Raw genomic sequence first — 21,111 nt, forward strand, 5'->3', positions numbered from 1 at the left:
GACCCTCCTCTCAAATGCATGACCTCTTTTTCTCTAGTTATTATTGTCATAGCCACATAAAAAATATATTAGATAGTGAAAGTGTAAAACCCAATGTGAAACTCCACAGCTTCAGAATGCCTGTTCTAACTATGTATAAGTTCACTGAGATGTGTAGGTTTTGGATCTGGTTAATTTTGGTGTGTGGTATTTATTTTAGTTGCACATATTTAATAAGTATAACATTAAAATAAATATAAAATTACTGTCACGTGTAAAATGATTGAATATATAATTACAACATGCTGGGCCCTTTAGTATTGCCTGTATGTATATGTTTTTAGGGCTGACCACTTGGACTGTAAGAGCCAGGGTTTTCTTAATCAAAGTTGAACTACTACTTGGACTGGATTAGTTAAGTTTCAGAAGACTGGTCGTTGGTTCCCAGCACCCACATGATGGCTCACAACCGTCTGCAACTCCAGTTCCAGGGGCCGGGACCCCCTTTTCTGGCTTCTTCAGACACCATGCATTCTTGTAGTGCACACACATGCATGCAGGCAAGACACTCATGTACACAGAATAAAAATAAACAAATCCTTAAAGCAAAGAGCTGAAGTACATCTAAAAACACTGGCTATTTGGTGAGGCTTCAGAACTATCATCCGTGCTTGGAAGAGTGGTTCCCACAGAAAGCACAAATACTCTGCAGTTCCCATCTTCAGACCCAGGGCACAAACCGAGTTCTATGAGCTTTGTCAGTCACGATTTGCTATGAAGACCCATCTCCTTGCAGTCGCAGTACCTGAGAGCCTTCCCCACATTTCAGTTGGGAGGGAGAGATGTCCTTTACAAGAGGAAAATTTATGTCCATTTTAGACAAGGAGGGAAAGACAGCTCCTTAGTGTTTACTGTGTTAAAATGCCCAAGTCTGGTCACCTCCTTGACTTTGAACCTCTTGTGGGACTTCCGATGTGTAGAGCTAAGAATACTAAACTCGAGAAGACAAACATGCAAATCATCAGGACTGAGAGATAGCTCAGTGGATAAAGGCGCTTGCCACCAATGCTGAGGACCTGGGTTCAACTACTGGATCCCCATGGCTGAAGGAGGACCAATTCACTCAAGTTGTCCCCTGACCTCCACTTGTGCAGTGACACGCCCACACACAGAAAACAAGCAAATGCTTAAAAAATTAACATCAGAGCCGGGCGTTGGTGGTGCACACCTTTAATCCCAGCACTCAGGAGGAAGAGGCAAGCAGATCTCTGTAAGTTCAAGGCCAGCCTGGTCTGCAAAGCGAGTTTCAGGACAACCTCCAAAACAATACAGAGTAACCCTGTCTCGGAAAAACAAAACAAACAAACAAAAAACAACAACAACAAAAAATTAACATCAGTACAGTCTGTGTAACTTTTCCCGCATTCAAATGTCTTTTATCAGTTTATTTACAGGTACATAAGAAAGGAGGTGGTAAGTTTTTGCCAATGACCGCATATTGTTTCTCATCAACTTTCTGTTAAAATAACTTACACCAGTGTGACAAGTTGGCAGTGGCATCTTCTAGTCACTTCAAAGTATGGCGATTAAAAAAACAACAACAAACATACTGAATGTCATATGAACATAAAAGGCAAATGTATGTCCAAATACAGTCATGGGTAAAGGCATGCGCATAGCTGTCTAACTATTTGCCCCCTCAGCCACCGCTTACTAAAACTCAGCAAACATCTTGGTAAGACACACCTTCTCCTAATCTGTTGTCTGTGTGGGGGAAGGAAGATGTCATCATTTTATTGTTGTTTACGGCACAAACAAGCTTGCTGTTACTTCTGCGGTCAAGAGAGCTGGCTCTGGTTGGTTATTTTGAGATCACTGACATTGGCTTCTGCCTGTGTTTAGAATGGAAGAGTCCAGGACTGGTGTGTAGACACAAGGTGACCATGTGTTTTCCTTTTGGCTTTTCTCTCTGACTGCAGCAGCGTGCAGGGTCGAGGACAGCCGGCCCCCCATGTCAGTGGTCTAGGATGGCCAGTGAGGGCGCCAGCATCCCAAGCCCCGTGGTGCGCCAGATCGACAAGCAGTTTCTGATCTGCAGTATATGCCTGGAACGGTACAAGAACCCCAAGGTCCTGCCCTGTCTGCACACTTTCTGCGAGAGGTAAGCTTCTTTCCTTCTCCCGCGCCCGCTCACCTGCCACCTGCCAGCCTCTTTCCTAGGATTGTGCTGCTACCTGCGGGAGACAATACCTGACTTGTGCTCCTAACAGGCTTCTAAGAACCCAGTCAGGAATCACCAGCGACTTCCTTCATTTCATACTATTACAAGTCTGAGAAAACATCCAGAAATGGACTGGCTCACTTCCGAAAAAGAAAGCACACTTCTTATTTGTCTTCCTTCCTTCCCTCCTTCCTTTTTTTTTTTTTTTTTCCCCGAGACAGAGAACAGGGTTTCTCTGTGGCTTTGGAGGCTGTCCTGGAACTCCCTTTGTTGTAGACCAGGCTGGTTTCAAACTCACAGAGATCTGCCTGTCTTTGCCTTCTGAGTGCTGGGATTAAAGGTGAGCACCACCATTGCCCAGCTTATTTGTCTTTCTTGAAAGAGTGTTTTCAATTGATAATTTCATTTTAAATATTTATTTATTTAATTTTGAGGCAGCTTTCATTGTGTAGACTAGGCTAGGCTAACCTTGAGCTCACAGAAAGCACCCTGCTTCTTCTTCCCAAGTGCTGGGATTAAAGGTGTGTACCACTATGCCTAGCTAAGATTTTATTTTTATTTATGAGTACGTGTGTGTGCACATGTGCGTGCGCGCCCACGCACAGGCCAGCAAAGGGCATCAGATCGCCTGGGGCTGGAGTTATAGGTGGTTGTGAGTCACTGGGTGTGGGTGCTGGGAACCACACTCCAACCCTGTGTAAGAGCAGTTAGTGCTCTAGACACGGAACCACTTCTCCAGTCCTTGAGGCATGCTTTCATACTCCATGACCTGATTTACTATGAAAAAACAAACAGAACAAAACAAAAAAACCCATAGGGTTAAGAAGTTTGTTATACGACCTGCTGTAATTATAGTACTGGGGAGGCTGGGGTAGTAGACTTTTGAGTTTGAAGATAGTCTGTCCTATACATTGAGATCCTGTCTTAAAAACAAAACAAAAAAAAATGAGATTGGGAGTGTGGTGGCACACTCCTGTAATCCCAGTACTCAGAAGCAGAGGCAGGTGGATCTCTGTGTGGTCAAGGTTTACATAGTGAATTCCAGGCCAGCCAGGGCTATCTAGAAAGACTCTGTCTCAAAAACAAACAAAAATCTTTTAAAAAGCAACAATAACAAAAATAAAAACAGAAAGAGAAGTAGTTAGCATGTAGTTTACTTGTGGCTCAGTTTAAGTGTATCCTTAACAAGGCTTTATAAATATTGTTCTTAAAAAGCGAATAAATACTATAGCTGTATTTGAACACATGCTGTTAAGTACATTTCTGTTACTTAATAGATGTAATTAAAATGGCATACTTCCTATTTCTAGATCATAAAGCAAGTGCTTCCAATGATTTCAAATATATCCTGATTTCATTGACCATCCAATTCAAAATACATGTAGTATTTAACTCTGGATTTAAAGAAATGATTTGATTTATTCTGGGGGGTCCAGCTGCAGCAGAATGACCACATCCTTGATGGTGGTGATGGGTAGAGGGAAGAAGGTACCTTTGCTGCTAGTTAGAAGTTGTAGGGTTCCTTCTGTTTGGAATTATGTAGGGGGTGCTTTATTTCAGTGATGGTATGGCTCATGTGCACTGTCCTTTCCATTTTATTCATATATATATATATAGGCTGTTTTTACCCAAGTGCTTAGTAATTCACATTCTTCGATAATTAAATAGTGGTCTTCCCCTCTGCCATGCTAGCACTGACTGGGCATGGCTAAACACGAACCCCAGAGAACTGTCACTCAGTCCCTGGGTGGTGACACCATTACTTGATCTATGCCAGTTACCATAGCCTGGCACCTACATGGCATTCTCGGGTTGAGAGTCACTCAGAGTCTGTGGTCAACAGAACTGCTTAATTCCTGTGTTTTTAGCATTCTCTCGGGGGCTTTTTAAATTCCTCTTTCTTAACCGTGTTAGGTAAGAAGCAGCACTTCTGAGCTGCCCAGGGTGACCCCTGCTAACTCCAGTAATGCTTGGCAGACATTCATGAGATCCTCCCATAGGGAGTCCCTGCGGATGCTATGCAGTTGACTTGTTCCCGCAGTGTGCTCCCTGGAGTGACTGCCTTTTGACAGTGCTCAGCAGCTTTCCCTGGCAGGTGTAGTTCCTGTAGAGAGGATGTACCGTTTGTCTCACTGTCGACAGGTGTAGTTCCTGTAGAGAGGATGTACCGTTTGTCTCACTGTCGACAGGTGTAGTTCCTGTAGAGAGAGGATATACCGTTTGTCTCACTGTCGACAGGTGTAGTTCTTGTAGAGAGGATGTACCGTTTGTCTCACTGTCGACAGGTGTAGTTCCTATAGAGAGGATGTACCGTTTGTCTCACTGTCGACAGGTGTAGTTCCTGTAGAGAGGATGTACCGTTTGTCTCACTGTCGACAGGTGTAGTTCTTGTAGAGAGGATGTACCGTTTGTCTCACTGTCCACAGGTGTAGTTCTTGTAGAGAGGATATACCGTTTGTCTCACTGTCAAGCACCTGAGTTTTAGGACCCTTTCTGCTGGATGGACACACAAACTACTTCAGGACATCTTCACAGTTGGTCACTTAACCCGGTGTCTTCTAAAACACCACCAACAAGGCTTAGAAGGCGAGCAAAACTGACATCTTCTCTGGCCGGTTATGAACTCCCAACCATCCCAATTAATATATTAAACCTGGGACAAGTGCTGTACTTCCAAATTCCACTGGAAACCATGGTAGTAGAGCATTTGCCTAACCGGGGAAGGCTTGCCTGCAGGAGTGACTGCTAAGCAGAAACCTCCAAGAGTCAGTAAAAGTTAAGTAAGGGAATTGAATGAGAGAAAGGAATGTCAGAGACAGGCAGAAGTGCCATAGTAAGGGACTAGGAGATGGGGAGATCTAGATACCCTGTGGCTGATGTTCTTCAAATGAAGAGACCAAGGACACTTCAGTGCTACATCATAACTGTGAGAAACCCGTGGTCCCACACGTGGAATCCTAACTAGCGTGGAAAGAGCAGTGGTAGCTCTGGTGGACTTCCATCTCAGATGGGAGGGACAGAGATTTACATGGTTTGTTTCTCATTTTGGTAAGGTCACCCTGACTGCCACATGGAGAAAGATTACAGCAATTAGCATAGATAACAGTGTGCCTTGTGTAAGGCCCTTGCCCAAGTCTAAAACATAGTGTAGAACAGGCGTGAAGAGAACTGGAGAATTTGGGAAGGTTTTTTTGTTTTGATTGACAGGCTTTAATGATGGGGTGGGTGGAAGAAATGAAGGATGGGGGAGAGTTGCTATTTGACAAATGCCTCCCAGCCTTTGCTTTGCTTAGATGAATGGATGGAGGTTCCATTCATCAAGATGGGATAAGAACATGATTTGTGGAAGAATTGGTTTGGTTTGTTGCCTGGTGAGCTTTATGACCCTTGAGACATCTGAAAACTGTCAAGAGGTAGAATACATAGGACTCAGGGAGGGTATCTGTATGAAGAAATAAGTCTGTTATACTAATAATGGTATAAGATCCCAGAAGAAGCGCTTATAGGATGGAGCCATAAGTAACACCAAACTTTGGTAACTCAGAGCAGATAGGAGGAACAGACGCAATAAACACATAGGAAGACGACGGAGCTACAAAGGGGGGCGGGGGCAAGGTCAAGCTTGATGAATGTCGGTTGTTTAGTAAACTAAGATTGAAAATACCTTGGTCTTAAGTATCTTCTTTTACTTTAGCAGATCTGTTTCATTTCTGGCAGAGACTTAGCCCCAGCTACCTCTGAGACACTCATAAGCTAACCCTACTTGGTGTTACTTTCTCCATCTGCAAAATAAAAGGTCACATTGGTGGTTCTCAAACTCTGGCTAAGCAACTGGAAAACAGCACACAGTATAATTTTGGGTTTGTCTCTGCAGTACTTGAATGAGTGGGTAAGCACTTAACCACTGAGTTGCAAGCCCAACTCCAACTCTAGTTATTTAAAGGTTAGCTTATGATGTCAAACTGCCTGGGTTTGGACTCCTATTCTAACCCTCACCTCCTAAAGAACTCTAGTGGAGGTAATTAGTCCCTCTCTATACCCCTGTTTCCTCATTGTCCAAAGGGATCATAATGGTGCCACCTCCACAGGTTCCCGGGAATATTTCAAATGGAGTTTGTAAATACATCTCTTTCTTAACTGGATGAAATTGGTACTTCTTGAGGAGAAGCAAGAGAAGTGTCAAATGAATTTCACAGTTAACAAACACATCTGACTTTTTTTTCCACCTAGTTGCAAGAGTCCACACATTTGTGAGCTCGATGCTTATAGAACAAGACCTTCTAACCTTTACTATGTGTGTGAGTCACGTGGGCATCTGACCTGGCAGGTCTATGAAGTTCCTTGGAAGGTCAAGGTTGCTTGGCCTTGAATCAGTCACACTGTGGGTGTCGGGGCTCTTCAGAAGTCCATGACATTTTCTTTTCTTCCTAAGCACAGTCATTTGTGTGGTCAGGGTACAAGGCCATATGAGGACAGGTTAGCTCTTGGTCTCTGAAGCGTCATTTCCCTGGTCCAGGACACTACCGAGGGTTTCTGCAAAGCGGCCCAGGGTCAGCCATGGTTGATGAGAAGAACTTGGACGGTACCTGCAGAAGTAGTGAGCTCTGTGCTGACTGCCCCCATGTGTGCTCCTCACCAGGTGCCTGCAGAACTACATTCCAGCCCACAGCTTAACCCTCTCCTGCCCGGTGTGTCGCCAGACCTCTATCCTGCCTGAGAAAGGGGTGGCCGCACTCCAGAACAACTTCTTCATCACAAACCTCATGGACGTGCTGCAGCGAACGCCAGGCAGCAATGGCGAGGACTCTTCCATCCTGGAGACGGTCACCGCTGTGGCTGCGGGGAAGCCTCTTTCGTGCCCAAACCACGACGGGAATGTAAGTGAGGCAGACAGCAGGCTGCCTGGGGAACATGGTGGCTGTGGCCTTGGGTAGGGTCTGGATTCATACCTCAGAGATTCTCCATTAAAGCAAAGAATATTAACTATATTTTCCGAATTAATAAAAGTCTGAGAAATGACTAATTAAAAACAAGTTGTTAACAACCCACAGACTATTTTTCCTGCTCACTTTCTCTAACCAGAGTTACTTATATCATAGAGTCTGTCTTCATTATCTCTACTTAGAATATACTGTTGCTGTCCTCAGGAGAGAGAGAATCGGTAGCTGCTTGCAAGCTAGGAGTACTCTGACATGACATGCAAATAAAAAATCATGGATATACATTTAATAGCGGATAAGCTCTACAAATTGAAAGTGATGACTAAAATGCTAATTAATTAGAGGTTATTTTTCTTGGAGAAGGGTTTCTCTCATGTCTTAGATCCTACTCTTTAAGAATGAAGAACTGAAGTTCTGTGAATCCCCGATAAAGACTACAGATTGTGAGTTGCAAACATACTTCCTGGTTCTAGAAGCACAAAAACTGTTATAAATGCAAATGGACCTATAAGACTCATCAAACGACTGACTCACAGTAACTCTGTGCCTGGAAGGGACAGGATAATGCCACGGCTAAAACCACGGGTTTGTGAGTCAGCCTGGCTGATTCGAGCCCTGCTTTTAAACGTGTTCCCTGCCTCAGCTTTAGAAAGTTTATTAAACTCTCGCTTCCTTTTCTGTGTAAAGGAAGCAATAATAACAATATTTACCAAATAGCATTATTTGAAATTGGGAAATGAGATGTTTAAATGATGTGAAGTGCATAGTAAGCTCGCAGTAAAGGCCAACTGTTAAAATTACCTCTTGATCCAGGTGTGGTGTGTATATCTAAAGTCCTAGCACTCAGGAAGCTGAGAGAGAGGATGATGAGTTTGAGACCAGCCTTGGCAACGCAGAGAGAATCTCTATAAAAATATGTACATATTTCTCATAGGTTAGAAGTGTAGCTCAGTGGCAGAATGCCTTAGTTATCCAATTGCTGTGATAAAACACCATGATGAAAGCAACGTATGAAAGAAAGCATTGAATTTGGGGCTTGGGTTTCAGATGGTAGAGTTCATGACTGTCGTGTCAGGGAGCATGGCAGCAGACAGGCAGACATGATGTTGGAGCAGTAGCTGAGAGTTCCTATCTTGAGACACAACCACACCTATAAGGCAGATAGCCTGGGAATCATATAAGTTTTCTGTTTTGTTTTGTTTTGTTTTTTGTTTTTAAGTTTTTTGAGACAGGTTTCCACTGTGGAACCCTGGCTGTCCTGAATAGGCTGGCCTAGAACTGACATGGATCCACCTGCCTCTGCCTCTGGAGGCATATGTCACCACCCCCCTGGCTCACATGAGTCTTTTGAAGCCTCAAAGCCTGCTCCCAGTGTCATACCTTCTCCAACAAGGCCAAACCTCCTAATCCTTCCCAAGCAGTTCCACCAGCTGGGACCAGGCATTCAATTATGTGAGTCTATGGAGACCATTCTCATACAAATCATCACACCTAGCATGTGAAAGTCTCTGGATTCAATTCCTGGCACTGTTCCCTGAATTGGATGATGATAACCATGATGGTGATGGTGATGGTGATGACTTGGTATTAGGAATCAAACCCAGGGCCTTCTGAATGCGCATGCCCCCGTCACTGAACTATACCTCCAACCCTAATATTGCATTAATTCTAATCAGTGACTTTATTCCCTTTTTTCCTTATGCTGGCCACTTAAGAAGCATTTGAAGCTACCTGTGACATAAGTCCACCCCACCCCACCCCCCCGGGCCCAGTGTATTATAAACCACCAGGAAAGCAAGTGGTTGTTAGCGCCAAGCAGTCTCTGTCAATCATTGACTGCACATGACGCTGCACTCTGCCTGCTTGGCTTCAGCCGGCCTGGCCTCCTTAAACCCCTCAGTGGGGTTTCTGCCTTCAGGTGACTGTCCCATTCCTTCTTCCTGCAGTGCTCCATGCCTTCTCTCCTGTGGCTTGTTTGTCCTTAACCTTCCCAGAACAGCTCTCTCTAGCTATGCTCTCTGACGCAAGCCACCCCCCCCCCTCCCTTTTTTTTGAGACAGGGTCTCACTATGTACTCCTTACTGGTCTAGAACTGCCTATGTAGGCCAGACTGACCTTGAATTCATGGAGATATGCCTGCCTCTGCCTCTTGAGTACTGGAAATAAAAGCACGTGCTGTCATGTCCAGTTACTTCTTGATAATAGCATTTTTACTTCCTGTCCTGCCCCTTGGCATTAATAATGCCATCCGTGGGCTGTTTGATCATTGGTCTTCTAGCTCTCCCTCTAGAAGAGGCTCAAGTGGGCAGAGACTGGGAATTGCATCGTTAGCAGATCGTTGCACAGATTTTCCAGATGCCCACACTTGGCTTCTCAACGCAGCCTGCAAGGCAGGTGGAAGGGACCCTTACCCACAGACGGAAATCCTCAGGCTTGAACAGGTTAAGCCCCAGTGTGACTGACACGTGGCGGAAGCTAGACCTAGAATCAACAGCATCGTGAGTTTCCGATTGCTTCAAACACCAGAAGACACGGTGCCTTGCACATCAGAAACTGTTTAAGAGAAAAGTACACCAAGCTAGTAATAACACCAAAGAATGACATATACAGCATAATCCAAGGGACACCATAGTGTAGACTTCACCAAAACAAGCTGAAAAGGCTCCTCCCAAAGCAGGTTGGTTGGTATTTTTCTGACCCCTTTTCTTATTGACTTAGAGAAAACACCGAGGCTCTCTGCCTGGACTCCATCCTAAGTGCTACGTCTAAGAGAACATTTCTGTTAGGAACAAATTCCCATAAAGTTTAGTTCAGCCGTGGGACTCCCTGCAGACCCTGCTTGATAGGGAAGGAAGTCCTAGAAACAAGAGGCACCAGCCTGTGTTTGAACCAGTGGAGAGTGTGAAAGGAGAGGCACTTGGGGAGATACCGGGGTAAACAATGTAAAGGTGAGGTGGTGCTCTGTGGCAGGCAGCCGGGGCCCCTAGAGCATGACGTCTGGAGGTGGGGCCAGAATACGGGTGGGCAGGACACTTTGTAGGGAGAACCAGAAAAGTAGCTCAGGAGAGAATGTGACACCCTGTGATAGCATCGAGAAAGTACTTGACCTAAATTCCAAAAGCAACATGCAACATTAAACCTTCAAAATAAGAGTGAGCAGTTTACGGTCTGAGTGGTGGGTAGAGCGGGGAGACTGAGACGTCCAGCTGATGTTGGTCAGTGGCCAGGCTAGAGAGGATCACCAGGGCAGATGTGTCTCAGAGGAAAGAAGACCCTCATGGGAGAATCTGCCTCCCTCACATAAAAACCTTTTTAAAAAAAATTTACATTAGAAACAAGCTTGTTTTACATGTCAATCCCAGCTCCCTCTCCCTCCCCTCCTTCCCTGCCACCCACCAACCCCCTAACCTATCCTGTTTCTGCTCCCCAGGAAGGGTGAGGCCTTCCTTGGGGGAAACCTTCAAAGACTGTCATATCATTTGGGGGAGGGCCTAGGCTTGGTGTCTAGGCTGAGAGAGTATCCCTCTGTGTGGAGTGGGCTCCCAAAGTCCATTCATACTCAAGGGATAAATACTGATCCACTGCCAGAGGCCCCATAGAATGCCCAGGCCTCCTAACTGACATCCACGATAAGGGAATCTGGGTCGGTCCTATGCTGGTTTCCCAGCTGTCAGTCTGGGGTCCATGAGCTCCCCCTTGTTCAGGTCAGCTGTTTCTGTGGGTTTCTCCAACCTGGTCTTGACCCCTTTGTTGGTCACTCCTCCCTCTCTGCAACTGGATTCCAGGAGTTCAGCTCAGTGTTTAGCTGTGGGTGTCTGCTTCTGCTTCCATCAGCTACTAGACGAAGGCTCTAGGATGGCATATAAGGAAGTCATCAATCTCATTATCAGGGAAGGGCATTTAAGATAGCCTCTCCACTATTGTTTAGATTATTAGTTGGGGTCATCCTTGTAGATCTCTGGACATTTCCGGAGTGCCAGACTCCCTCTATTATGGTATCTCTTTTCTTGCTCTCCTCTATTCTTCCTGACTCAATCTTCCTACTCCCTATGTCCTCATCTCCCACCCTCTTCTCCCCTTCTCTTTTTCCTAACCCCCTCTCTCCTGCCCCCATGCTCCCAATTTGCTCAGATCTTGTCCCTTTCCCCTTCTTGGGGGCGGGGACTCGTGTATGTCTCTCTTAAGGTTCCCAACTTCTCTAGCAGTATGGATTGTAGTCTGGTAATCCTTTGCTCTATGTCTAAAATCTATATATGAGTGAGTACATATCATGTTTGTCTTTTTGTGACTGGGCTTCCTCACTCAGGATGATTTCTTCTAGTTCCATCCACTTGCCTGTGAATTTCAAGATTCCAATTTCCGCGCCCCCCCCCCCCATTGTGTAAATGTACCACATTTTTTTTTATCCATTCTTTAGTTGAGGCTGCTTCCAGGTTCTGGGTATTACAAATAATGCTGGTATAAACACAGCTGAATAGATGTCCTTGTTGTATGAATGTGCATCTTTTGTGTGTATGCCTGATTGCTGGATCTTGTGGTAGACTGATTCTCATTTTCCTGAAGAACTGCCATACTTATTTCCAAAGTGGCTGAACCAGTTGGCACTCCCACCAGCAGTGGAGGAGACTGTTCCCCTTTCTCCACATCCTCTCCAACATAAACTGGTGTTTTGATTTTAGCCATTCTGACAGGAGTAAGATGGTATCTCAGAGTTGTTTTGAGTTGCATTTCCCCCGTTGCTAAGGATGTTCAGCACTTTCTTAAGTGTCTTTCAGCCATTTTAGATTCCTCTATTGAGAATTCTCTATTTAGTTCTGTACCCCACTTTTTAATTGGATTGTTTGGTGTTTTGGAGACTTGTTTCTTGAGTTCTTTGTATATTTTGGAGATTAGCCCTCTGTCAGATGTGGGGTTGGTGAAGATCTTTTCCCATTCTGTGGGCTGCTGTTTTGTATTGTTGACTGTGTCCTTTCCTTACAGAAGCTACTCACTTTCAGGAGGTCCCATTTATTAATTGTCAATCTCAGTGTACTACTGGTGTTATGTTCAGGAAGCAGTCTCCTGTACCAATTTGTTAAAGGGTACCTCCCACTTTCTCTTCTAAGAAAAATCTGCATGTTTTAAGAAGGCAATATGTTGAGAGAAGCTAAGATTAGGAGAACTTGAACCATTGAAATTGATCGTATAACTGGACACAACAAAATGCCAGTGTATTTAGGTCCTGTACAGTGCACTAAAATTAAATTGGCAATTGTTCCTGGAAAAATAAACACAAAATGTCTTTTTGAGGCTCACAACTATTTAATACATAAAGTAAGGGTAAAATGGGACTGTATAAATCACAGAAATGGGGGCTGGAGAGATGACTCAGTGATTAAGAGTACCAGCTGCTCTTCCAGGGGACCCAGGTTCAGTTCCCAGCATCCACGTGACAGCTCACAGATGTCTGTAATCCAGTTTCAGGGCACATGGCACACTCATGCAGGCAAAACACCAATGCACATAAATAAACAACAACAACAACAAAACCCGTAGAAATAAATACTTTTACTATCTCATGTTTGGGGTAAATAACTCCATATATTTTTTAAAAGAGATTTTTATAGGTAAGTAAATATTTTCTTTTATTTGAAAAGAATGCAATTCAGGAAGTTGGAAGCCAGGTGTGCGGCAGGAAAATTAGTGTGAGCTCAAAACCAGCCTGGCCTACATAATGAGACCCTATCTCAAAAACAAACACACACACAAATTCAAAAAGCTAAGAAACAACACAATAAATTATGAAATGTGATTCTTAGTATACTCCTGAATAGTGGAAGATAGGGAGCTGCACAGCTAATTTGTGGCGAATTTACATTCCTGATACCAAAAACCTAGGGAAGACAGAAAAATGGATGCTATTAATAATTTAACTTATAATACTAGCCATAAAAATCTTAATTAAAATGACTTTATATGAAAGAACACTGACAAGGAAAATATGATTATCTCAAAAGTGAGCAAAGTACTTAGAAAATCCACAGGGAAGGTATAAACGACCAAAAAAAAAAAATCACATTCTGGATGTTAGGCTTCACAGGGTCACAGGTGCTTGCTGCACAGGCCTATGACCTGAGTTCAGACTCTGTACCCACGTAAGGTGGAAGGAGGGAGCAGCTCCACGGTTTGTCCTCTGACCTCTGGTCTCGTGGAGAAAAGCGTACATTGCTCTTCCGAAAAGTGAAGTCAGTTGGTCAGACACTGTAGATGCTAAGGGCCATGGTTCTCTGATACGGGAATGCTCCTTGCGTATGCAAGCCAAACTCAGTATCCCAGATAAACTGCTGCAGTTAACTGCCGTGGGTACATCTTTAAAAACCGGTAGAGCATATGAAAGATTAATAAAATCAGGTGATTAACAGCAAAGCAAGGCGCTGCCATGCTGATTAGCACCAGCGGATGAAAGCCTGTCACGTGCTGAAACGCTGGGCGTGCTCTGCTCATTAAGCTGCTGGGACAGCACTGCCAAGTGCTGAAGAAAACAGAATGACAGCCAGTGATCTAAGAGACTCTTTGCTCTCAGAGCCAACTCCTAAGCTCATGCCTTGTGATCCTAGGTAGACAAATGGCCAAGGAACCCTGTCAGTGTTCAGTGAGGCTCCATCCAACAGCTAACAAGGATGTTGACAGGAAGGGGGTGTTAACTAGGGCATCCTCCCCTCCCCCATCAACTGTCAGGATCCCCACAAAGACCTCCAGATTGGCCACAGGCCTGGAGCATCCGTTCCCCCTAGGAATGCACGTGGTCCTGCCAGCTCGGCTGCTGATGGGCACGGGCGGTGACCACCTGTCAACAGCCATAAGCTCACCCTAGCCTCTGGCTGCCCTCCCACCCCTGGGGACAGTGGCATCATCCCTCTGGAGATGAATGAGCTTAGCTGAGGGGCACATAGTCACCCATCAATTAGTGCCGAGATCAACGAGCCTCGGCTGTAAAAGCCTAGAATGAGCATTTGAGAGCCTCTGGCTTTTGGCACTTCAAAATGCTTCCAAGTTCTTTCTCCCAGGATACACTTGGGATATTGAACCGCAGACAGTGGACACTTGCTGCTGTCCACTCAAAGGGGCAGTCAGGGCTATTTCTTTCTTTCCTTTTCTCTTCTTTTCTTTTTAAGGTAAAAAAAATCACATAACATCAAATTCAATATTCCAACAGTATACAGTTTAAAAGTTAGTGGGCTTTATATTTATAAAATTGTGCAAATATCACTACTATCTGGTTCCAGAATGTTTTCATCATCCCCTAAAAGTAACTCCACACCTGTAAACAGCCATTTCAGCCTGGTAATGTCACGGGTCCAGGTCAAGGTTTTCATATGTGATTTTCCCTGCAATCTTGGTATAAATCCTACCAATCTTCTCATGTGGGACTGGGTTAGTTTTGCTAGTATATTACACAGGATTTCTCCACCCAAATTAACAAGGAACATCAGTCTGTCATTGTTTTGCAATGCCCTTGGCCCAGTGAATTAGGAAATGCTACACACACACACACACACACACACACACACACACACACACACACACACGTGCGCGCGCACACACACACTTATTTTTATTGTTTTGGAGGCAGGGTCTCACTATGTTACCTTGTCCTAGAACTGTACTGCTTACTGTGTAGACCAGGCAAGCCTTACACTCACAATGATCCACCTGCCTCTGCCTCCCACTTGTTGGGATTAAAGGTGTGCACCACCACAATCTGTTCCTCTTATACTTTTTAGAAATATTTGGGAAAGATTGGAATAATTTTTCTAATAATTTATTATTTTTATTTTATGTGCATTGGTGTTTTGCCTGCATGTATGTCTGTGGAAGGGTGTAGATCCCTTGGGACTGGCGTTATAGACAGTTGTGAGCTTCCATATATGTGCTGGGAATTTAACCCAGGTCTTCTGGAAGAGCAGCCAGTGCTTTTAACAGTGGAGCCATCCATTCAGTACCATGAAATAATGTATACAAAATGCTTGGTAGATTCTACCAGTGAAGCATTGGGTCCTAGGCCTTCCCTTGCTGGTAGTTTTCTGACTATAACTCTATTCAGACTTGCATCTGTTTTGGTAGGTTCGGTGTTTCTAGGAATCCATTCATGCCAGCTAGACTATCCAACCTGCTGGCATACAACTATCCATAGTGTCATTATAACTCATCATAATTCTTTATGTTTCCAAGATGTCAGTAACAAAATCTACCTACTTTCCCTCCTGATTTTAGTAATTTGGCCAATCTAAATAAAGGTTTTTCCTTCGATTTATATAATTTCCTTTTTGTTACACTTTTCTCTGTGACAGTAGCATTTGCCTGAGTCTGTTATGTCTGATGCTAAATTAGTTACCCAGGTCCTTTTTGGTTGTAGTTTACAGAACATTTCTTTTTCTACTCCTTTATGTTAAACATTCAACTTGTTCCTTTGTATGTTATTTATTTATTTGATGTGGGGTTGGATCCAGCACCTTGTGCATTGTGGGTAAGTGCTCTATCATTGAGCTATGTCCCCAAACCTTTTCATTGTTGTTCTTGCTTTTTAAAGATTTAATCTTGCAATTTTCAGTGTGTGTGTGTGTGTGTGTGTGTGAGAGAGAGAGAGAGAGAGAGAGAGAGAGAGAGAGAGAGAGAGAGAGAGAGAGAGAGAGAGAGAGAGAGAGAGCTCTTGGGGGTGGAGGTTATAGGACAGCATTGTAGGGTTGGTTCTACTTTTACCATGTAAGTTCTAGGGATGAAACGCAGATCATGAGGCTTGACTATAAGTAGAGCCACTAAACCATCTTACTGACCCTCAAATATTATCTCTTTCTCTTTTTTCCTTTCTTCTGAGGTTTCTTTCTTTCTTTCTTTCTTTTTTTTTTTTTTGTTTTGTTTTGTTTTTTGAGACAGGGTTTCTCTGTATTGTTTTGGAGGCTGTCCTGGAACTCACTCTGTAGACCAGGCTGTCCTTGAACTCACTGAGATCCACCTGTCTCTGCCTCCCGAGTGCTGGGATTAAAGGCGTGAGCCACCAACACCTGGCCCTCTTCTGAGGTTTCTAGGTTGTGTTACTTTTTCTTTGTTCTTTTTTATTTCTGCCCCTTGTGCTGGAATAATCTAATTTCATCTTTACTGATTTTTCTTCTCCTGTTTCCTGCTCATGTTGTCTGGCAAACTACTCCAGTGAATTTTATATTTTAGTTGATATACTTTCCAGTGTTGGGATATTTTCGTTCAGTTCCTCCTTAAAATTTCTGGCTCAAAAGCTCTTTTGAAGTCCTAGTACTTCCTTTATAAAGAGCTTAGAGAGGTTCTAGCCCCAGCAGTGGCTTTGGAGTCGGGTGCAGCTCTGTTTGGGGTCCGTCAAAGCTTGGGCACTATAATGCCAACGGTTTTAGTGACTGAGGATGAAGCGGGAGAATGTGTATCTGCTTCCTGAAGAGTAAGCTCTCTGTGTTACGCACAGGTGATGGAATTTTACTGCCAGTCCTGTGAGACGGCCATGTGTCGGGAGTGCACGGAGGGCGAGCATGCGGAGCACCCCACGGTGCCACTGAAGGACGTGGTGGAGCAGCACAAGGCCTCCCTCCAGGTCCAGCTGGATGCAGCCAACAAAAGGTGCCACGCCCCTCCAGACTCCCCCACCCCTGTGAGGCCTGACGTCTAGTGTCTCAGACAGTAGGGCCTGACTAGTGTCTGAGACGGTAGGGTCGTGCTAGCCTGGGTACATCATTCTTTGACCTGCATTCTTCTTCATCATGAGAGCTCTGGATTTCCTGTCTGAAATCAGACCTGAGACTGTCCTGTTGGCCTGCTTCCAGCAGTGGCGGTGGCTGGGGTGGCTCTGCTCCGCTGAGCCCCGTACAGTGGTGCTGAGCAGTGATCGCCCAGTTTTCCTAGCGTGGTTGTTTTCTGGTTTTCCATTGGCACGGACGCAAATGAAAGTAGTGCCTGTGTCCTGTGTCCTGTGTCCTGTGTCCTGTGTGAGAGAGACAGACAGAAAAGACGACCTTAGCAACCAGTTGAAAGACAGACAAAATAGTCCTACTTATAGTCAACCATCCTAGTGAGCAAAGTGTAGTCTTTCAATGTTACTTAAAGGAGCCTGGCAACTTACAAGAAGTTCTCCAGATACTGAGTTCAGCAAGTTTATGTGACCGGGGGTAGGGGATGATAAAGCTAGACATTTAGAATATAGCGGTTCTCTACCACAGGCAGTTCTGACGACCCCCTCCCAACACTTGACAATGCCTAAAGGCATTTTGGTGTCCTACCAGTGCTGGGGTGGCGATATGCTGTTGGCATTGGGTAGAGGAGAGGACACGGCTAAACATCCCATATGCACAAGGCAGTCTTCTACTACAAGGATTATCACCCCATCAATAATCAACATAGAGGCTGAAGGTAGACTGGAAGAGATGTGAGTCTCAAGTCTCATTCATTCTATTGCTTCTTAAAGATGGAAACTCATGCGTTCTGCCTGGTCCCAGAGCCGCTTATAAAACAATCACTCTGAGGCTTCATATTAGTTATAATTGTTTGGCCAATGGCTCGCTCTCATAATTAAATCAACCCATTTCTGTTTTTTTTTTTTTTTTTTTTTTTGGTTTTTCCAGACAGGGTTTCTCTGTGGCTTTGGAGGCTGTCCTGGAACTTGCTCTGTAGACCAGGCTGGCCTCGAACTCACAGAGATCTGCCTGTCTGCCTCCCGAGTGCTGGGATTAAAGGCGTGCACCACCAACGCCCGGCTCATTTCTGTTATTATATAATTTACCATTCTACAATTTACCAGATGTGGCTATACGGCGTCTCCCTGGCTCCACCTTCTTTCTCTCCCCATCTTTGTTTGGATTTCCCACCTGGCTCCATCCTGCCTGGCCATTGGTCAAAACAGCTTTATTCATCAACCAATAAAAGCAACACATATTGGCAGCGTACAGAAGGCTGTCCACATCAGTGAGAAGTGGCATAGAAAAGGGCATGTTGCTTTTAGAGAAGAAGGAAAGTGTAGGTAGACTTTGGAATGTTTCTGGGTGGATGTTAATGATCGTTAACGACTCTCCTGCCTCTCAGACTCCCAGAAATAGATTCTGCTCTTCAGTTCATCTCAGAAATCATCCATCAGTTAACTAACCAAAAGGCCAGCATCGTAGATGACATCCACTCCACCTTTGATGAGCTGCAGAAGACTTTAAATGTTCGCAAGAGCGTGCTGCTCATGGAGCTCGAGGTCAACTACGGCCTCAAACACAAAGTAAGACTCTGCTGTCCCACAGGTTTCCTGTGAGAAGGGACACCGGGGCCACTCCATTCATAGCGCTGGCTTACTGTGTTCTAACAGCAGCCGTGGCGGCAGGGCCTACATAGGTCCTTAAATGTCACCATTGAACACTGAACTCCTGTTTTAATTTAACAGGACCCTCCCCAGCTGCCCCCCTCCATTTTTCCCTGGCAAAACCGGGATTCTGTGGCCTTTTGTAACAATTTATAGTTTGAAACAAGGAGAGGTTGCAAATCATAATGTTTTCAGGTTTTAGAGTTGCCTGGAATGTTTTCCTCCCTTAATTATAATGTGGGAGAGCCTCTTAACTGCTCTCACCCACACTAACCTGTTCCTCAACTTAAAGTGAATCCTGACTGCAGCCTTTGTTTGGCTCTGCAAGTCTGTTCACCAAGCCAGGGAGGAGAGCTTCTGGTATTCAGATGTGGAGACTTCTCAAATGGTTGGGTTTTGTTCCTCCGTGAGGTGGTGACCAGGCAGCTCCGAATGTTAGGGAAAGCCAGGGAGTAATGACTTTTTCACATCGAACAGACAAATTTGGTTGCCACACTGTTGGTAGCGCCCTTTCTGCTTTGTCCCATGTAAACAGATGACCCAAGAAATGCTCGAGGGGGTGATGAGGCGGGGTGAGGCGGAAGGGAAATGTCCAGAAGGCCCTGGTAATGCAACTTAGCATTCTGCATGGGTTCACTGGGTTAAATGGAATGCAGCTGGTTTGGAGGCACCTGAGTGGGCGGGTATAGAAGCTGATTCTTTTGGGCGGAGGGCTCTGCCCCAGCTCCTGGCAAGTGTCCCGGAGGCTGCACAGTGTCCTGTAGGAAGTGCTCATCGCTTCTTTGTACCTGGCAGGTGCTGCAGTCGCAGCTGGATACCCTGCTCCAAGGCCAGGAAAGCATTAAGAGCTGCAGCAGCTTCACTGCGCAGGCTCTCAACCATGGCACGGAGACGGAGGTGCTGCTGGTGAAGAAGCAGATGAGCGAGAAACTGAACGAACTGGCGGACCAAGACTTCCCACTGCACCCGCGCGAGAATGATCAGCTGGATTTCATCGTGGAAACCGAGGGACTGAAGAAGTCCATCCACAACCTGGGGACCATCCTCACCACTAACGCTGTCGCCTCGGAGACGGTGGCCACGGGCGAGGGGCTTCGGCAGACCATCATCGGCCAGCCCATGTCCGTGACCATCACCACCAAGGACAAAGACGGAGAGCTCTGCAAGACAGGCAACGCGTACCTCACCGCCGAGCTCAGCACCCCCGACGGCAGCGTGGCAGACGGAGAGATCCTGGACAACAAGAACGGCACCTACGAGTTCCTGTACACCGTGCAGAAGGAGGGGGACTTCACCTTGTCCCTCAGGCTCTACGACCAGCACATCCGAGGCAGTCCGTTTAAACTCAAGGTCATCCGCTCTGCCGATGTGTCCCCCACCACCGAGGGCGTGAAGCGACGAGTCAAGTCCCCCGGGAGCGGTCACGTCAAGCAGAAGGCTGTGAAGAGACCCGCCAGCATGTACAGCACCGGCAAGCGAAAAGAGAACCCCATCGAGGACGACCTGATCTTCCGAGTGGGTAAGGACTGGGGTGCTGTGCCTGGCCTGGGTGGCTAGGGGGCCACCTGGCAAGCCTTCCTGCCAGTGGGAATCCTCCATTTCAGAGCAGGTGGGGAGCTTCTTTTTGTTTTATTAGGCTAACTTATGTAGGCTTTTTGCAAGTGTTTCTTCTTTTTCCTCATCCTCCCCTTCCTCTTTTCCTCTTCCTCTCCTCTTCTTCAGCCTTCTTTTCCTTTTTTTAAGATAACTACTGCCAATGAGAAACTGAAAATACGCAAAAGGAGAAATAGAAAATCTCCAACAGTAACCTGGAAAACTTAAAGGCAATTCAGTGTCATTCTCGCTTTGGTGGGAGTGTCTTTGGAGGACTCCTGCCTAACCCAAAGGCAGGAGGAGCCTTGCCTCAGGCAAATACTTGTATTTCTGTGAAATCTGTGGGCTTGAGCAATGCCGGTCCCACAGAGTTCTAACACCTGTGTCTCCCCTTCTGCAAGGAGTAGGAGACCTGTGGGGGCCAGCTGTGTGTGGCATGCTGTGTGGCCAGTCATGCAGAGTCGGAGAACAGCCCCGGGACCACAGGGTGGAGAGGGAAATGCGGTTGGATGAGGTCAGCAGGTGTAGCACCAGCTCAGACACGGGAATGCAGAGGTGCCCCTCCCTCTGACTTACTGCCTGTTGCTTTTGACTGATGTTTGTTTTCAGTGCTCATTTTCCCAAGAGAAAGCAACCTAAACATAAAGGAGGGGACTCAGCAGTTCTTAAGGAAAATAAAATCTTACACTTTGTTTCAAAAAGCTCCTGCAGCCGGCCTCATTCCCTGGTGTCTTTACCCGCAGTCGGCCTCATTCCTCCATGATGTCTCTCCATCCTGGTGCCTCAGAGTGCCACACAGTTTGCTAGTTGACAGCCCTAGAAGGGAAGCAGGTTTTTCTGCCACAGAGCTTCCCGGGATGGCAATCTGCTGCCATGCACTGTGTGTGTGCCACGGGGGGAAGGATTGTAAGTGCTGGCCAACCTTCTCATCATCTGTTTTCCATGGGGAAACCAAGGCTGCTTGGAACATTTGTGGGCCGAGCTGCGCAGTTAGCACTCTGAATCCTGGTAAGGACTGCGGAATGACACGTGACTTGTCT

General features: G+C 45.6%; 1 protein-coding gene across 6 annotated transcripts in view; it reads left to right on the forward strand.

The window, feature by feature from the left end:
- Trim2 (tripartite motif containing 2) overlaps positions 1-21,111 on the forward strand; it is a 142,855-nt gene that overhangs the window by 90,931 nt on the left and 30,813 nt on the right. For all 6 annotated transcript variants that reach the window (XM_040752581.1, XM_040752582.1, XM_040752579.1 and 3 more), the window contains exons 2-6: positions 1,959-2,140; positions 6,840-7,077; positions 16,610-16,761; positions 18,217-18,397; positions 19,274-19,997. In XM_040752581.1, coding sequence (XP_040608515.1) covers positions 2,007-2,140; positions 6,840-7,077; positions 16,610-16,761; positions 18,217-18,397; positions 19,274-19,997 — 1,429 coding nt within the window. In that variant the 5' untranslated portion in view covers positions 1,959-2,006. The remainder of the gene's footprint in view (positions 1-1,958; positions 2,141-6,839; positions 7,078-16,609; positions 16,762-18,216; positions 18,398-19,273; positions 19,998-21,111) is intronic.

The sequence above is a fragment of the Mesocricetus auratus genome, unplaced genomic scaffold (assembly GCF_017639785.1).
Source record: "Mesocricetus auratus isolate SY011 unplaced genomic scaffold, BCM_Maur_2.0 Super-Scaffold_100009, whole genome shotgun sequence".
NCBI classification, from domain to species: Eukaryota; Metazoa; Chordata; class Mammalia; order Rodentia; family Cricetidae; genus Mesocricetus; species Mesocricetus auratus.